The sequence below is a fragment of the Ochotona curzoniae genome, unplaced genomic scaffold (assembly GCF_017591425.1).
Source record: "Ochotona curzoniae isolate NIBS_2020 unplaced genomic scaffold, NIBS_Ocur_1.0 patch433, whole genome shotgun sequence".
Taxonomy (NCBI): domain Eukaryota; kingdom Metazoa; phylum Chordata; class Mammalia; order Lagomorpha; family Ochotonidae; genus Ochotona; species Ochotona curzoniae.
In genome coordinates this window covers 586,889-600,841 of record NW_024467010.1, presented here as the reverse complement: position 1 = coordinate 600,841, position 13,953 = coordinate 586,889, and the positions used below count along the sequence as shown (strand labels likewise).

Here is a 13,953-nt window from a genome sequence, read left to right as displayed (position 1 = left end):
AAAACACAAAAAATCCCAGCCAGATCCAGAATGGTTTCCTTGGCTTAAAAACGTTTATTACGTGAGGGGCACATGGACGTGTAATTACAGAGTAGAATGAGAGTAACCCCACGGGTCCACAGTGCCCCCATGCCTTGCACTCACCCTCGACAGCAGCCAGCTCTGCAAACGTGCCTCCTGGGCACGGGCCAGCCTGGGCAGCTGGGCCTTCAGCACGGGAAGTCCCAGTGGAAGGGCCTTTGGCTGTTAGTCCACCTGCCAGGGAGCTGCCTCACATGGTGCACACCATGCCTGCTCCCAGGCCCCAGCAATGCCAGTCTGGCCCTGCTCCTGTCCAGAACATGGCTCAGGACTGAGGGAGATGGGCGACACTCCAAAGTCCAGGTCATGGTGGGAAGGGCATGGTGCCCAAGCCTTGGGAAAGTCTTCCTGGTGCCGCCACCACGAGTGACCCCTTGACTTAAGCAAAGGCCTTCACCCCACTGGGCAGTTGCTATCCCCCAGTGCCTGGCTGGCCACATCCGACACTCCCCTTCTCCTCTTTCATGGTCTGTGCCAGCAACCTTTGGTCTTAACCTCCTGACTTATCTGATAGCCGGCTATCTACAGAGGGCAAACTTCTAGATGCTTTGTAAAAAGAAAAAAAAAAAAAAGCTAGTAGGAATGAAAAACTTCTACTTTTCTACAGTGTTCTCTGTATCACACTTCTGGGGAGCACCATGTGCTGAGCCGCCTGCCAAGTTCTGCCATGGTGAGAGGGCAAGCCGAGCCCCCTACCCAAGTCCCGCCATAGTGAAAGGCCAGGCCGAGCCCCCCACCCAAGTCCCACCATGGTGAGAGGCCAGGCCGAGCCCTCCACCCGAGTCCCGCCATGGTGAGAGGCCAGGCCGAGCCCCCCACCCGAGTCCCGCCATGGTGAAAGGCCAGGCCGAGCCCTCCACCCGAGTCCCGCCATGATGAGAGGCCAGGCCGAGCCCCCCACCCGAGTCCCGCCATGGTGAAAGGCCAAGCTGAGCCCCTCACCCGAGTCCCGCCATGGTGAGAGGCCAAGCTGAGCCCCTCACCCGAGTCCCGCCATGGTGAGAGGGCAGGCACAGGCCCGCAGCCTCTTGTGAGGGGGTGAGGAAGGCCCCAGGGCTGGTCCACACTGCTCTGACAGCCGCGGGCTTCCAGCCCAGAGGTGAACAGGAGACACCCAGGCCCAGAGCACAGTGTGGCTGCACCTCCCATGGGGTGCAACCCTGAGGACAGCCTGATGGAGCAGCACTTAGTCCTCCCAAAGACGAGGAGGCTGGACACCCAAAGTCCCGGGGCCCGTGAGGGCAGTGCAGGGGTGAGTGCCTCCCTGATAGGCAGGGCCACACCCAGACAGTCATGCCCAGCACCCTCAGGCTTCTGCTCAGCTCCTGTGCTGTCCCCAAACGCAGCTCCAGGGACTCCAGGGGGAACATGTGATGGAGACAGGGCCGTGCTGGGCCGGAGGTACCACTGCACTCCTCCACAACCCCTTCCTGCAGGGGCCCCGGGAGCACCTGCTTACTGAGACTCTGGCCCAGATGCTGCCTCATCCCACAGGTTTCTATGGCAACGCCTCCTGGACCAGAAGCGAGACACTCCCCAGCAGTTAAGGGCACCGTGGACAAGCAGTGGGCCTGGGACAGGGCAGGGATGGATGCTGATAAGCAGCACAGCCAGAAGGAGGCAGGAGGGGGCTGGGCAGGTGCATGAGGGGCAGATTGCCCACTCTGGGCAGGGGAGCCAGGAGAAGAGGTGGGTGCTAGGGCCAGGCCGCGCCAGGAGGGCACAGAGGATGGGCAGAGAGCGAGTCAATCAATGGGGCAATATGCCAAGAATCCTGCCCGGGTAATCCCACTCTGGAGTTTTCAGCACAGCTGCTTCTCATACAAAAGCTAGCAGAGGGCCCGGCGCGGTGGCACAGTGGTTAAGGTCCTCGCCTTGCACGCCCGGGATCCCATATGGGTGCCGGTTCTAGTCCTGGTGGCCCCGCTTCCCATCCAGCTCCCTGCCTGTGGCCTGGGAAAGCAGTTGAGGACGGCCCAAAGCTTTGGGACCCTGCACCCGCGTGGGAGACCCGGAAGAGGCTCCTGGCTTCGGATCGGCATAGCAGTGGCCGTTGCGCTCACTTGGGGAGTGAATCATCAGATGGAAGATCTTCCTCTCTGTCTATCCGCCTTTCCAATAAAAAAAATAATAAAAAATAAATCTTTAAAAAAACAGGGCCAGCCAGTGACTCCCAGCAACTCTGCGGGTGATACCAGCTGCTGGCATAGAGGGGCTGGCCCACATCTGGATGCCATCTGCTGGTGGCCCAGTGGCTCCACTGCCACATCCACTGTGGCCATGGGATGGCTCTGGGCACCAGCAGCCAACAGCACTCCAGCCCTGCCTGGCCACAGACAGGGCACAGGCCCGGCTTCTGCCGCCAGACACATGCCTCCTGGCAGCAGCTGGGAGTGCAGAACAAAGAGGGGCGGTGGAAGGGGCACACTCAGCCAGCACCTGTGGCCCTCCACAGCAGCCCCCGCCTCGCTACGTGCTAAATAGACCACATCGTTCCCATAGTTGCCAGGAGACACTGAGAGCCCACCCTTGGTACGGGGACGGGGAGGACACAGCAATGCCATACCATGCCCGTGCTGCCTGGCAAGGCGATGGTCTGAGTCCAGACACCACCTGGTCAGTGGCTGGGGTGTCTGTGCAGCTGAGGGTGTGGCCGGACACTTGGGGTAGAGGGCCTGGCAGGTGGCACAGAGCCTGGAAGGGCAGCTGGGATGGAGAGTCCAGAGTGTAAATGCTGGGAGAGGGCTGGTCACACACAGGCAGGCAAAGGCCAAGGGCATGCGGGCAACAGCCAGCACCCTGGGCCAGGTGGAGGCCACAGGAGCGCGGGTAACAACCACCACCTTGGGGGTGGGGAGGGGGCACAGGCGCATGGGTGAGAGCCACCATCCTGGGCCGGGAGGAGGCCGTGGGCACGTGGGTGATAGCCACCATCCTGGGCCGGGGAGGGGGCACAGGTGCACGGGTGACAGCCACCACCTTGGGCCAGGGAGCTGGCTCTGGGGCTGATGGGAGTGTGACTCCCTCAGGAGGAGAGAGCCAGGGAATGCCTCATCCCACCCACCAAGAGTCTCCATGACGTCAGTGGATATGCAGGGCAGATACCAGCCCATGTGCCACCGGGCCACACCCATTATTCCAGATTCTCTCCCAAATGCCTGCTAGGTCCCTGGCATGGCATGAAGTGTCACAGATATGCAAAGAAGGCCCCTGGCAACAGGAAAGCCGCACGAGCGGACAGTCACACCACTCCCAGCAGCCCCCTTGGCAGTGACTGCTCACATGGGGTCTGTAGCACTTCTGGGAGGCATGGGCCTGGTGTCCCACAGAAAGGCGCCTCGACCCCCTGAGGGGCACCAAGACAGTGTGGCAGAGCAGCACAGCCTGGCCATCCTTGCCTGGCGCACGTGGAAGGCAGACAGGAAGCAGCAGCCACCAGAGACACTGGGCCAGGGGACATGGCAGGGACAGAGCTGTCCTGTCAGAGGCCACTGCATGGACGCTTAACTTCCACAAGGGCTATTTGGGGAACATATCCCTGAAGTTCCACCCCCTGCCTGGGGCAGGGGCAGGTTAGGAAGACCCTGACAATGGGGCGGCCTCACTGACTTGTGTGGCCATGGCTGCCAGGCCTCGCCATCCCACCTGCTGCTCCTCCTCGCTCTCTTTTCTTCCTGGTCTAGCCCCTGGTCACCCTGCTCTCACTGTCTCTGAGATACTGGGCCCTGCCAGACCCTGCCTCCCTCTCTGTGCTGCCACCACGGGGGCCTTCATACAGCACGGGCCCCTGCCAGGTTGAAAATCCTCTTTTCTATCCCTTCCCACACACCTTGGTGCCCCAGGAGCCTATCTGTCCAGAGATGATGCAGCCATGGACCAGCCCAAGGCTCGACTCACCTCCCATCCCAGCAGGAAGCCAGCCTGCAGCTCACTTCTCTTCCTCATCCTCACACCAAACTGGCAATCACACCACCACCTTCTGGTGCCCAGTGTGCTGGTCCTCAGTGCCACCTGGCACGCCTCTCTGGCACGCCTGCCAGCACCCTCTCCAGTTCCCAGGGCTGGCTCACAGTTTCTCCCTTCCATTCCCCCTTAAGAAGGGCTGTAGAGTGGGTGTGCCCTCCTCTCCCCTCTGGCCAGCTCTTCATCTGCATCCCAGTGCCACTGTGGGCACAGGTGCTATGGACCCAAACTCGTTGTCCTGCCAACCATGGCCTGCCACTACAGACAGGTCAGAACACAGAAGTGCCGAGGCTCCGCTTGGGCACTGTCCTCCCTCCCAGGCAGGGGCTTGCGAGGGTGCTCGCCAGTCCCATGCGTGTGTCCCTCGCTCATACCCCCTGAAGCAGGGGTATGGATGCCACTCACTCCCTGCTAGCCTTACCTCTGGCAGAGCTGCTCCCCGACAGCCTGCTGGAGCCTACCCTCGTCCTGGCAGAGTATCCTCCATCCCCACCAGCAGCTGTCCACCTGTCTCCTGTGTGGGTGGCCTCAACCAACCCTGCCTGGCCCCACCTTTCATGACACAGCCCTGCCAGCAACAGCTTCAGGATTCCTTGCCACCAGGTACCAAAGGCAATGTACACGCCACACTCAGGGGTGGCCCTTACATCTCTGATCCAGTAGCTGCCCTGGGTGAACCCCCTGGAGCCACGCACCTTCTTAGTGCTCCCCTGCAGCAGTCCCTGCAGTGACCTGCTCATCCGCTTTTATCCCAGCCTCACTCTGTTCCTGCCCACACAGGTGGAGGCCCCAGGCAGGAGGAAACCTGAGCAGCAGACAGGCAGACGCTCAGAAAAATCCAACCACCAGGGACAGGGTGACACTTTAATTCTGAAGGCTTGCCAGGATGAGTGGCATGGCCAGCCTGCCCAGGCACACCGGGAGGTGAGGTGAGGAGTGTGCCACCTAAGCCTGGAAGCCGACCAGAGGGATTTTCCAAATGTCAGTGTCGGCCCGCATTCCACAGGGACACGCAGAGCCAGCTGCCAGGGAAGCCGATAGTGGGTGCAGACAAAGGCAGGCACGTGTCAGTGCGTCTGTCCCAGCGCCAGGGGCCAACTGGCTGGCCTGCCTGCCACCGCGTGCAAGTTCACGTGCACACCCAGGCCTAAGGCAGGATTCTGAGCTCGGCACCTCTGCCCCAGGCTGGTCCACACAGGCAGGGCTATACTCGGAACAGGCCTTGTTCAGCTCAGGAGCTTCCTCTTTCAGCTCCAGAGGTCCTGTCAGCAGTAGTCCTGGAAACATCCCCACCTCCCTGCACCCCAAGACAGGATGGGAATCCGGGCAGGGGTGCCCAGCCCACACTGGCAAGCACTGTGGCGGGGGTGGCTGGGAGGCCCCTCACACCCTCAGGGAGTTCTGGGCACAGAGTCATACGTGCTTGCTCATTTCAGGAGGCATCCCAGCCATGCACCCCACACACCAGGCATCAAACGTGGGGAGCACACAGATCTGTGGGAACCCCCATCTCAGGCCAGGAGTACAACCATGCCAAAGTAGGCACAGGTGCCATGGCTGAAAAGCATGGGGTTCCTCTGCTCAGGACAGGTGCCCCAGAGCCACTGACTGACTCAGAGGGAACCTGAAGTGGCCACAGTTTCATCAGCGGGCAGGGACAGACCATGGGAAGGCCGGGGCTAGCAGCGAGCACAGGCTGGGAGCACTCCTGAGGGCAAAGGCAGTTTTAGGTCCGGCCTCACAGGCTTCAAGGAGCCACAGGTACCAGAGACGGAGGCCAGGGGTCCAAGGCCCTGCCAAGAAGGGACAGAGTGGAGAGCAGGAGCGTCCTCAGCCCTCAGTTCTTCTAGGACCAAGGTGGAACAGGGTGTGGAGTTCAAGGCTGAAGGGACGTAGGTGGAGCTACACTTAGTCAAGGGCCTCTGCTGGCAACAGAATCACCTGACAGCAGATGACCTGGGGGAGAACGGGTGGTGCCAACTAAAACTGATAAGCAGATACACCCACGGCTCAGGCTGTGTGCCACCTCTGAAAGAAGACAGCACCCTGGGGTGAGACGAAGGGAGAGGTCCTCGCTGCCCATGCGCGACCTACAGCCATCTGGGAGGTTGGCAGCCATGTGTGCTCCAGGAAACACACAGAAGGACAGCTCACAGACCCGTCCAGAGGCTTGGCCAGCCCTGAGGGGCCCAGCTGGGGAGACGTGGGGGGCCCTTGGAGGAACTGGGGAGGGGGCCCTGCCACACTCTGGGCTTGTGCATCTCTTCAGTGTGGACGCTGACACTGCCCATCCGAGGGAGGGGCGGAGAAGACGGCCAGCGTTTTCTAGAAGCATAATCCTGGGAGACCAGCCCAGCATCTGGAGGTAAACGGGGTTCTCTGTGATGAACACCCAACTCAGGGAGTCCCCAGTAGGCACAGGGACCTGAGGGACAGGAGGCCCCCAGAGGACACCTGCGCTGTGTCTGACCCCCTGCATTCCAAGCAGAAAGCTGAGTCTGCCACAGACACGAAGAGGGCAATCCCTCTCCCCACCTCTAAGGCAGCGGGCTGCCACCCGGCCGGTCACCTCAGTTTCCTTGTTTTAAGGACTAAGTCAGGGGTCTACGGGGTCCGGCCTCTGTCCTAACGCATGTGCTCTCCAGGAAAGACCAGCCCACTCCCTGGCTTCAACGGCCCAGCCCGGAACACGACCCACAGCGTGCACCTGTAGCCAGGACACTGACCCCTCCCGCACCGTGGCCACCCCGCATTGGCACCCTGCAAGCAGTCCCCCCTGGCTGCCCCTCAGCAGACTGTCTGGGTCACTCACAAAACCAAGCCACAGGGACAGGGAGGGCTTTGCCACCACTACCAGAAGAAAAGTGAACCAGGGGCTGCCAGCGCAGCCCCGACTCCCACCTGTGCAAGCTCTCCCCTGCCCTCCCCACAAGGCCAGTGTGCGTGCAGGGAGCCACGTCCTCGTCACTCCACCCCGCGCTGGCACCGGCTCTGCCCAGCCTCACATGCTCATTCTGTCCCCGCTACACCATAAACTCCAGGGTAGAGACCAACTCTCATTCATGGGGGTGTCCACACAACACATAACCCCAAAACAAACCGAAAGACATACAAGCAACAATAGGCAAGCAGCTCGGTGCGTGGGAACGCCAGACGCCCTAATCGATCCCCAAGGTTCTCAGCAGCCCGGGGCTCTGCTGCCAAGGCCCCGCTGGCCGGCCGGGCCTCTGGCTGGAACGGGGGCTGTTCTGACTCCACCGCATTTTCACAACACAGAAGGTATGTTCAACAGGGTAAATGTTAAGTGCTTTTTCACAACCTGCCTTGTTGTCTTTACGCACTGTAAACCAGAAACTCCAGGCAAACACTTGAGTGTGTCTTCTCAGTTTGTCTCGGTCCGCACCACGGTGTTTCCAAGGTCACTCTGACTGCCAGGCATTCCTGGCAAGCGTGCTGGGCCAGGTGCACTGGGCCCACCTGCCAGGGGGTGAGAAGGTCACCCCTAGCCAGCTTACAGCATTCACAAAGAAGCCCTAGGTCCCGCAGCCCCAGCCGGGCAAAGGGGGAACAGGGATTCAGGACTGTGAGAGCTTTATCTGGATGTAGGGGAGCTTAGAGAGGGATCAGGGCTCAGGCCTCAAAACAGCAGGACTCTCATACCCAGCACCATTCTGGGGAAACTTCTCAGCCTTTTCTTGTCTGGGTCGATATCTTCCCATTGAAATGAAGGGACGGAGGGCACAGTGTGGTGGCCTAGCAGTTGAAGTCCTCACCTTGCATGCAACGGGATCCCATATGGGCGCCAGTTCTAATGCCCGCAGCTCCACTTCCCATCCAGCTCCCTGCTTGTGGCCTGGGAAAGCAGTGGAGGACGGCCCAAAGCCTTGGGCCCCTGCACCCACGTGGGAGACCTGGAAGAGCTCCTGGCTCCTGGCTTTGGATCGGCTCAGCTCCAGCTGTTGCGGTCACTTGGGGAGTGAGTCATCGGATGAAAGATCTTCCTCTCTGTCTTTCCTCCTCTCTGTATATCTGACTTTCCAATAAAAATAAAATAAATCTTCTTTAAAAATGAAGGGATGGAGCAGGCAGGTGCCCAGCTCGGGGGTAGGACAGGGACAGGACACTGTGGCCCCTGCCTGCCCTCGACAGGAGGAAATGATCACACAGACTATGCCAACTGTCAGGAAGTCACCTGCCAGCTGTGGGTGAGCAAAACCGCGTGCGGGGTGGGTGGGTGGAATGGCAGTTCCTACTTCATCACCACAGCCACCAGCCCACGGCCACAGCACTGCAGCTCCGGGGCCCGTTTCCGCACGAGCCTGGCTGCCCCGATGCCCGCCATGCCCGCTCTACTCTCCAGCTGCACCTGCTGGGAGCCCTGCAGCCTCCCTTTCCTGGGTGCGGTCTAGCTCCAGGGTTGGGGTGTGGGGGTGCGTGGAAGACCCCTAGGCGTCAGGGGACAGCTGTGCTGGGGACAAGTAACGGGCAGGGCGGGGTGGCGGCCTGCATGGACAGCTGCAGCACTTCCCACCCGGCAGGGGCGGAAAGCTCCCCGGGAAAGAGTGACACACACACAGCTCCCACAACGCCGCTCGGCCCTGGGCTGGCCCCGAGGGGCCCCGCCAGGCGGCCATCCCGGGCTGCAGCACCCGGGCGGCGGGCAGCGCCGAGCCCCCAGCCCTCCGCCTCGCGCCAGAGCCGGGGTCCCTGACGGCGACGAGGGATGACAGCCGCCGGCGCCCCCGCGCCCCACCGCGCCCGCCCCACCGCGCCCCTCACCGCGCCCCTCACCGCGCCCCTCACCGCGCCGCACACCGCGCCCCTCACCGCGCCGCACACCCACCTCCGCGAGCCGCGCCGCCTGCTCAGCTCGTCTCACCACGGCGCCCGGACTGTCTGCGCACGCGCGCGCGGCCCCGCCCCACGGAGCGCGCGCCCCGCCCCGCCGAGCGCGCGCGGGCCCAGCCTGGCGCGGCCCTGGACATGCGCATTGACGCCCGGCGGCCGGAGCATGCGCCGAGCGGGATGCGGGGCGCGAGTGCGGAGGGCAGCGGGCAGGCCGGCGGGGCTGGGTGGCTGCCCGTCGCAGTTGACGGACAAGGGGTACAGGGGGCTCGTGGCGGAGAGAGGCGCGGAGGAGCCCCGAGGCAGAGGATCAGAAAGGGGTGACAAACGAACCAAACCCAGGGTCCGGGGCGCAGACAGAGGGAGACCCGTGCAGCTGGACAGAGGCAGCGGCCCCGGGGGCGGCGGGCAGTCCCTGGGCAGTGGAGCGGGGGACGCGTTCCCCACGGGGGCGGGGGACGGGGCTAGAGGGTCGGAGGACACAGGCATCTCATGGGGCTCACGGCTTTTGGGGATTCCTCGGTGCCCCTTGGCGAGGGCAGAGGCACGAGGTGGGGGCATGCAGGAGACCCGCGTCCCCACGCCCCTGTGCGGGGCAGGGTGTCCACGCGTCCACCGCCCGTCCTGGGAGCCCTTAGCACCCAGAGGGGCGACGGCTGTGACGCCCCGGGAGGCCGCGAGCCTCCGAGCCCCGGCTCAGGCCGCCCCGCAGCGCCCCCGCCGCTCTCGCCGCTGCAGTCTCCGCAGGCGCCGCGTCCACGCGTCCCTCCAGGGCAGCACGAGGCTTCCGCGGGCGGCGCTGAGCCCGGGACCCCGACCTCCGACGCTCCCCGCCGCGACCCCCGGCCCGCTCCCCAGCAACAGGTAGCGGCGGCCGGGCAGCAGGTGCGGGCAGCCGCAGGCCGCGTCCTGGGCGGGCACCCACAGCGCGCTGCTCCCGCGCCGCGCGCGCTCCTCGCCGCTCCGGAACACGGCGAGCACGGCCACCGGGAAGCGCGTCCACGCGCCGCGCGCCTCCCCGCGCGCGCTCACCGCCACCTGCACCGCTGCGGGGAAGGCGGGAGGGCGAGTCAGGCGGGGCGCCTCGGGGTGGGGGGCGCGGGCGCAGCGCCCGGGCGCGGCTTACCATAGTCCTTGCGGCAGAACTTCCTCAGGCTGATGCGGTAGCTGCCGCGCGCGGGTCTGCAGTGCGAGTCGCAGTCTGGGGGAGAGGGGACCAAGGCCCGGTCAGCACCGCTCCCTTCTGGACCCCGCAGGCCCGCCTCCCTGCCAAACTGGGCTCCTGCCCAGCGTCCACTTACCCAGGGGCTCCACAGGGATACTTTCTTGGGTTGGTCCAGGGACAGGAATCTCTGTGGAGACGGCGGCAAGGGGCCTGTGATGCCGGGCGCAGGGGCAGAGGGCGCGACCGGCCACCTGGGGTGGGGGCAGGGTCACTCACTGACACAGGGTGCCACCGGGGAGCGGCTCTGCTGGAAGCCAGGGGCGCAGCGGTTGCAGGTGAGGCCAGTCACACCATCCTTGCAGGGACACTGGCCCGTGGTCTGGTTGCAGGTCTTGCCGGCCGCACCAACAGGGTGACAGTCACAGGCTGAGAGCAGAGGTGGGGAAGGCCTGCTGAGGAGCCCCCTGGGGTCCTGGCCCAGCAGGGGTGCTGGGGGAAGGGGGCAGGCTCACCTCTGCAAGCCCGCCGGTCACTCAAGGCCCGGCCAGGGTCGCGGTAGAAGCCCTCGCGGCAGTAATGGCAGTGGCGGCCCGCAGTGTTGTGCCGGCAGTTGAGGCAGACGCCCCCGCTGCGGCGGCCCGAGAGTCGGTACAGCTCCATGTTGAAGCGGCAGCGGCGGGCATGACCGTTGCAGGAGCAAGCTGCGGGAAGGTATGGGTCAGGGGCCAGCGGGCCCCGGCTGGGGTCCCCAGGCCTCCCTCCAAGGCCTCACCGAGGCAGGCGTGGGCTTCCCGGGATGTAGCCCGCTGCCACGGCCTGTCGTAGTAGAAGGGCTTGCAGCGGCCACAGTCAGGCCCCTCTGTGCCGTGCCGACAGTCGCAGAGCAGCTGGCCCTGGGTGTCCAACAGGCACCGTGAGGCGTGCCCATTGCACTTGCAGCGCCCGCCCACCTGCAGCTCAGTGGCCGAATAGGAGTAAGGGGCGGTGGTCTCTGGCTCCGAGGTGGCTCCCGGCCCTGCAGGCCTGGTGAGCACGAGGCGGATGTCGGTGGCGGTCACCCAGTCTTGGAGCACTGGGCTGCTGTCCAGTTCCAGGCCTGGCGGGCTGCCATCTTGCACACTGAAGGCCAGGAGGCCACCCCCGTCCGGCTGCACCTGGGGGGCAGGGAAGCACAGGGCTTCTGGCCCGGGGCCAGCCGGGCTCTGGGCAGAGGCCGGTGGCCGGCCATAGTCCAGCCCACAGTGGGAAGAGAAGAAGCCCAGAGGCGCCCAGCTGCGGCCGTGGTCCTGCGACTTGAGAAGAGCCAGAGAGGCAGGTGGAGCGGAGCAGAAGCGTAGGCTCACGAAGACCAGCTCAAAAGCCTTGCCCAGGGGCACTGTGAGGCTCACGTTGAAGGGAGCCTGGGACAAGGAGTCCGAGCGCCAGCACGTAGGGCCTGCGGGGGCCCCCGGCGTGGTCAGGAGCGTCGCGGGGTGCGCCCGCCGCGGGTCCGAGGCGTCGCAGGCCCGAGTGGCCGGCTGCCCGCACGTGCTGGACGCCAGCACCTCGCGGCCCAAGGCTGCGTTCACCAGGCCCGGCACACACCCTCGGGGCGCACCCCCCTCGTCGTGGCAGGGGTCGGCAGGCGCCAGCGGCCCCGAGCCCAGCGCGATGGAGAGGGTGCCCACCGTGAGCAGCAGCCCCCAGGGCCAGCCGGGCATGGCCGGAGCCGCCGCGGGTCAGCCAGGTACGTCGCCCTCGGGGAGGAAAAAGCGCAGCGTGCTGGCTTCGCCGTGCCCAGTGAGCAGAGCCCCCCAAGCGGCCCCAGGCCGAGCCCGGAGGAGGGAGCGGCGGCGGGCGCGCCCCGGGCCGAGTGCAGCCGCGGGACGTTGGCGCGTCCTCCCCCTGGGCCTGGAGCGGTGACAGGCGACGCACCCGCTCCCGGTGCCTCCGCCTGCAGAGGCCCCACCCGCCGCCGTCCCCTCGCACTCACCCTCCGAGGGCCGGCCCAAGCGGGTCTCCCGGCCTCCCGGGAAGGGCCGTGGGCGGGCGGGGCCTGGGGTGCCCAGGACCGCCGCCTCCTCCCGGCTGCAGCGAGGGCGCGCGAGCTATGCCAAGAGGGGGTGGGGGGCGCAGCAGGAGTAAGCCTGGGCCCAGCCGGGGGCGGGGCTGCTCGGGCGGGTAGGAGGGAGAAGAGGGGAGGGGGGCCTCGTCCGCACAGCCGGAATCAGAAGCAGATTCAGAGTCGGGCTGGGGCCTGCGGGGGGAGGGGGGCTGGGAGGCCCCGGGGCCGAAGGAGGGGCCGCGGGGCGCTAGGAATGCGTTGGCGGGAGGGGTCTGGGGAGGGGCGGCTCAGCTCCTGCGGCTGGTGGAGGACCACCCAGCGGGGTCTGTTGCCCGAGCCAGGCCTGCACTGCTCTTGGGGCTCTGCCACGTGCTGGGCCTGGATCCGGTGGTCTTCTGCTGGACGCTCAGCAGGCAGCCAGCCCGGGACCTGCAGGCTGGGACCCTGGATTCTTTCCCTGCCGGCGAGGTGTCTCCAGGGCAGCCAGCAGCCAGCTGCAGCGGACCAGCCGAATCCCTCCCCAGGTCTGTGTGCTGAGGGAATGGCCTGGTTCCTGGGGGTGTTACGAGGAGGCCCCACCTGGGAGCCGGACACCGTGGAGTCTTCTTCCCCACTGGCTTCTCCCCGGGAGATGTCAGGTCAAACTTTTTGAAAACATATTTAACTAATTTGGATGGCAGAGAAAGCTGGTTCATCTTCCATGACAACAGGCAGGATTGGGCTAGGAGACTGGAGCTCCGTCAGTCTCCCACGCAGGTGGCAGAAGCTCAAGCTGTCTTCTCTGGGAAGCTGGCTGAGAAGTAGAGCAGCCAGGGCTTCACTGGCATTTGGCTTAGGGACGCTTGGTCCCGAGGTCAGCCTCTTACCTCTAAGTATATCAGGCCTCTGGGCATCTGTTCCCGGCGGACTCTGAGCCCAGGTCTTGGCATGTCCTTGTGGATCAACCCGTTGGGCCCAGCAGCTGGGGCAGGCAGGAAGGGAATGGAAAGGGGGGGGCGACACAGCACACTAGGTCGCCCTTGGGCTTACAGGGCTTGCCCTGCTGCGGAGGACTTTTGTGGAAGGGAGGGCCTGTGGTTTGATCTGTGGGAAGAGGCGGGCTACAGGTGGCTCCTGCCAGCAGGCATGTACAAGGAAAGTGAGGCAGAAGTCCAGTTGGGGGCCTGGGGTGACCTGGGAGTTGCTCTAGCCAAGAGGGACCAGAGAAAGCTCTGGATGTTGACAGCCAGTGCCTGACTCTCACTGACAGAGAGGCACACATCCAAGAGAGGGCTTGGGGTGGCAACCCTGGGCAGAAGGGCCAGGGCAGCCCAGAGGCTGCACGCTCTGTTTTGGCCCCCAGGCCGAGAGCTGGCTCAGGCCTCATGGGCAGGTCCATGCAGGCAGTGCTGCCAACCTGGATGGGGCCACAGATGCTGCAAGGACTGGTAGGAAGATGGAAGAGGCCAGGAGACAGAGGAGGGAACGGAGGCCAACTGGGCCAGCAGGAACAGCTGCGTGTGGGGCTCCCCCTTCAGCCAGGCTCGGGGTCGGTAGAAAAGAGTGACAACCACAAACACTGAGCCCAGAGCCCAGTCCCTCAGCTTCGTGGTGACCCAAATGGACGAGGGACCTGGCACAGGGCTGGGGGTGAGGCCAAGTCCAGAAACTGCCTTGCCAGGATGTGATGAGTTCTGGGAGGGGAGTGAGGTGGCTGAGAGTGGTTATTCTGGGATCCTGGAGAGAAGCCTGATGTATGATGTAGCTCTGGGTGTTCACTGGGCCTGAGACCAAGTCCAGGCTGCCAGCCCTGCAGGCTGTCGGGGTGCCTCCTCCACCTTGGTCCTTGGGAGTGGGTTTTGTGGCCCAGCTTCCC

At 64.6% G+C, this 13,953-nt stretch overlaps 1 protein-coding gene across 1 annotated transcript; it reads right to left on the bottom strand.

Moving 5' to 3' along the window:
* Positions 1–9,582: 9,582 nt before the first annotated feature.
* Positions 9,583–12,143, bottom strand: LOC121167909 (netrin-3). The gene is made up of 6 exons (XM_040997621.1): positions 10,827–12,143; positions 10,567–10,755; positions 10,331–10,480; positions 10,191–10,241; positions 10,016–10,090; positions 9,583–9,935 (listed from the first exon to the last, which is right to left on the bottom strand). The coding sequence occupies exons 1-6, from the start codon at positions 11,752–11,754 to the stop codon at positions 9,586–9,588; spliced, it is 1,743 nt and encodes a 580-aa protein (XP_040853555.1). The 5' UTR covers positions 11,755–12,143; the 3' UTR covers positions 9,583–9,585.
* Between the last annotated feature and the right edge of the window lie 1,810 nt (positions 12,144–13,953).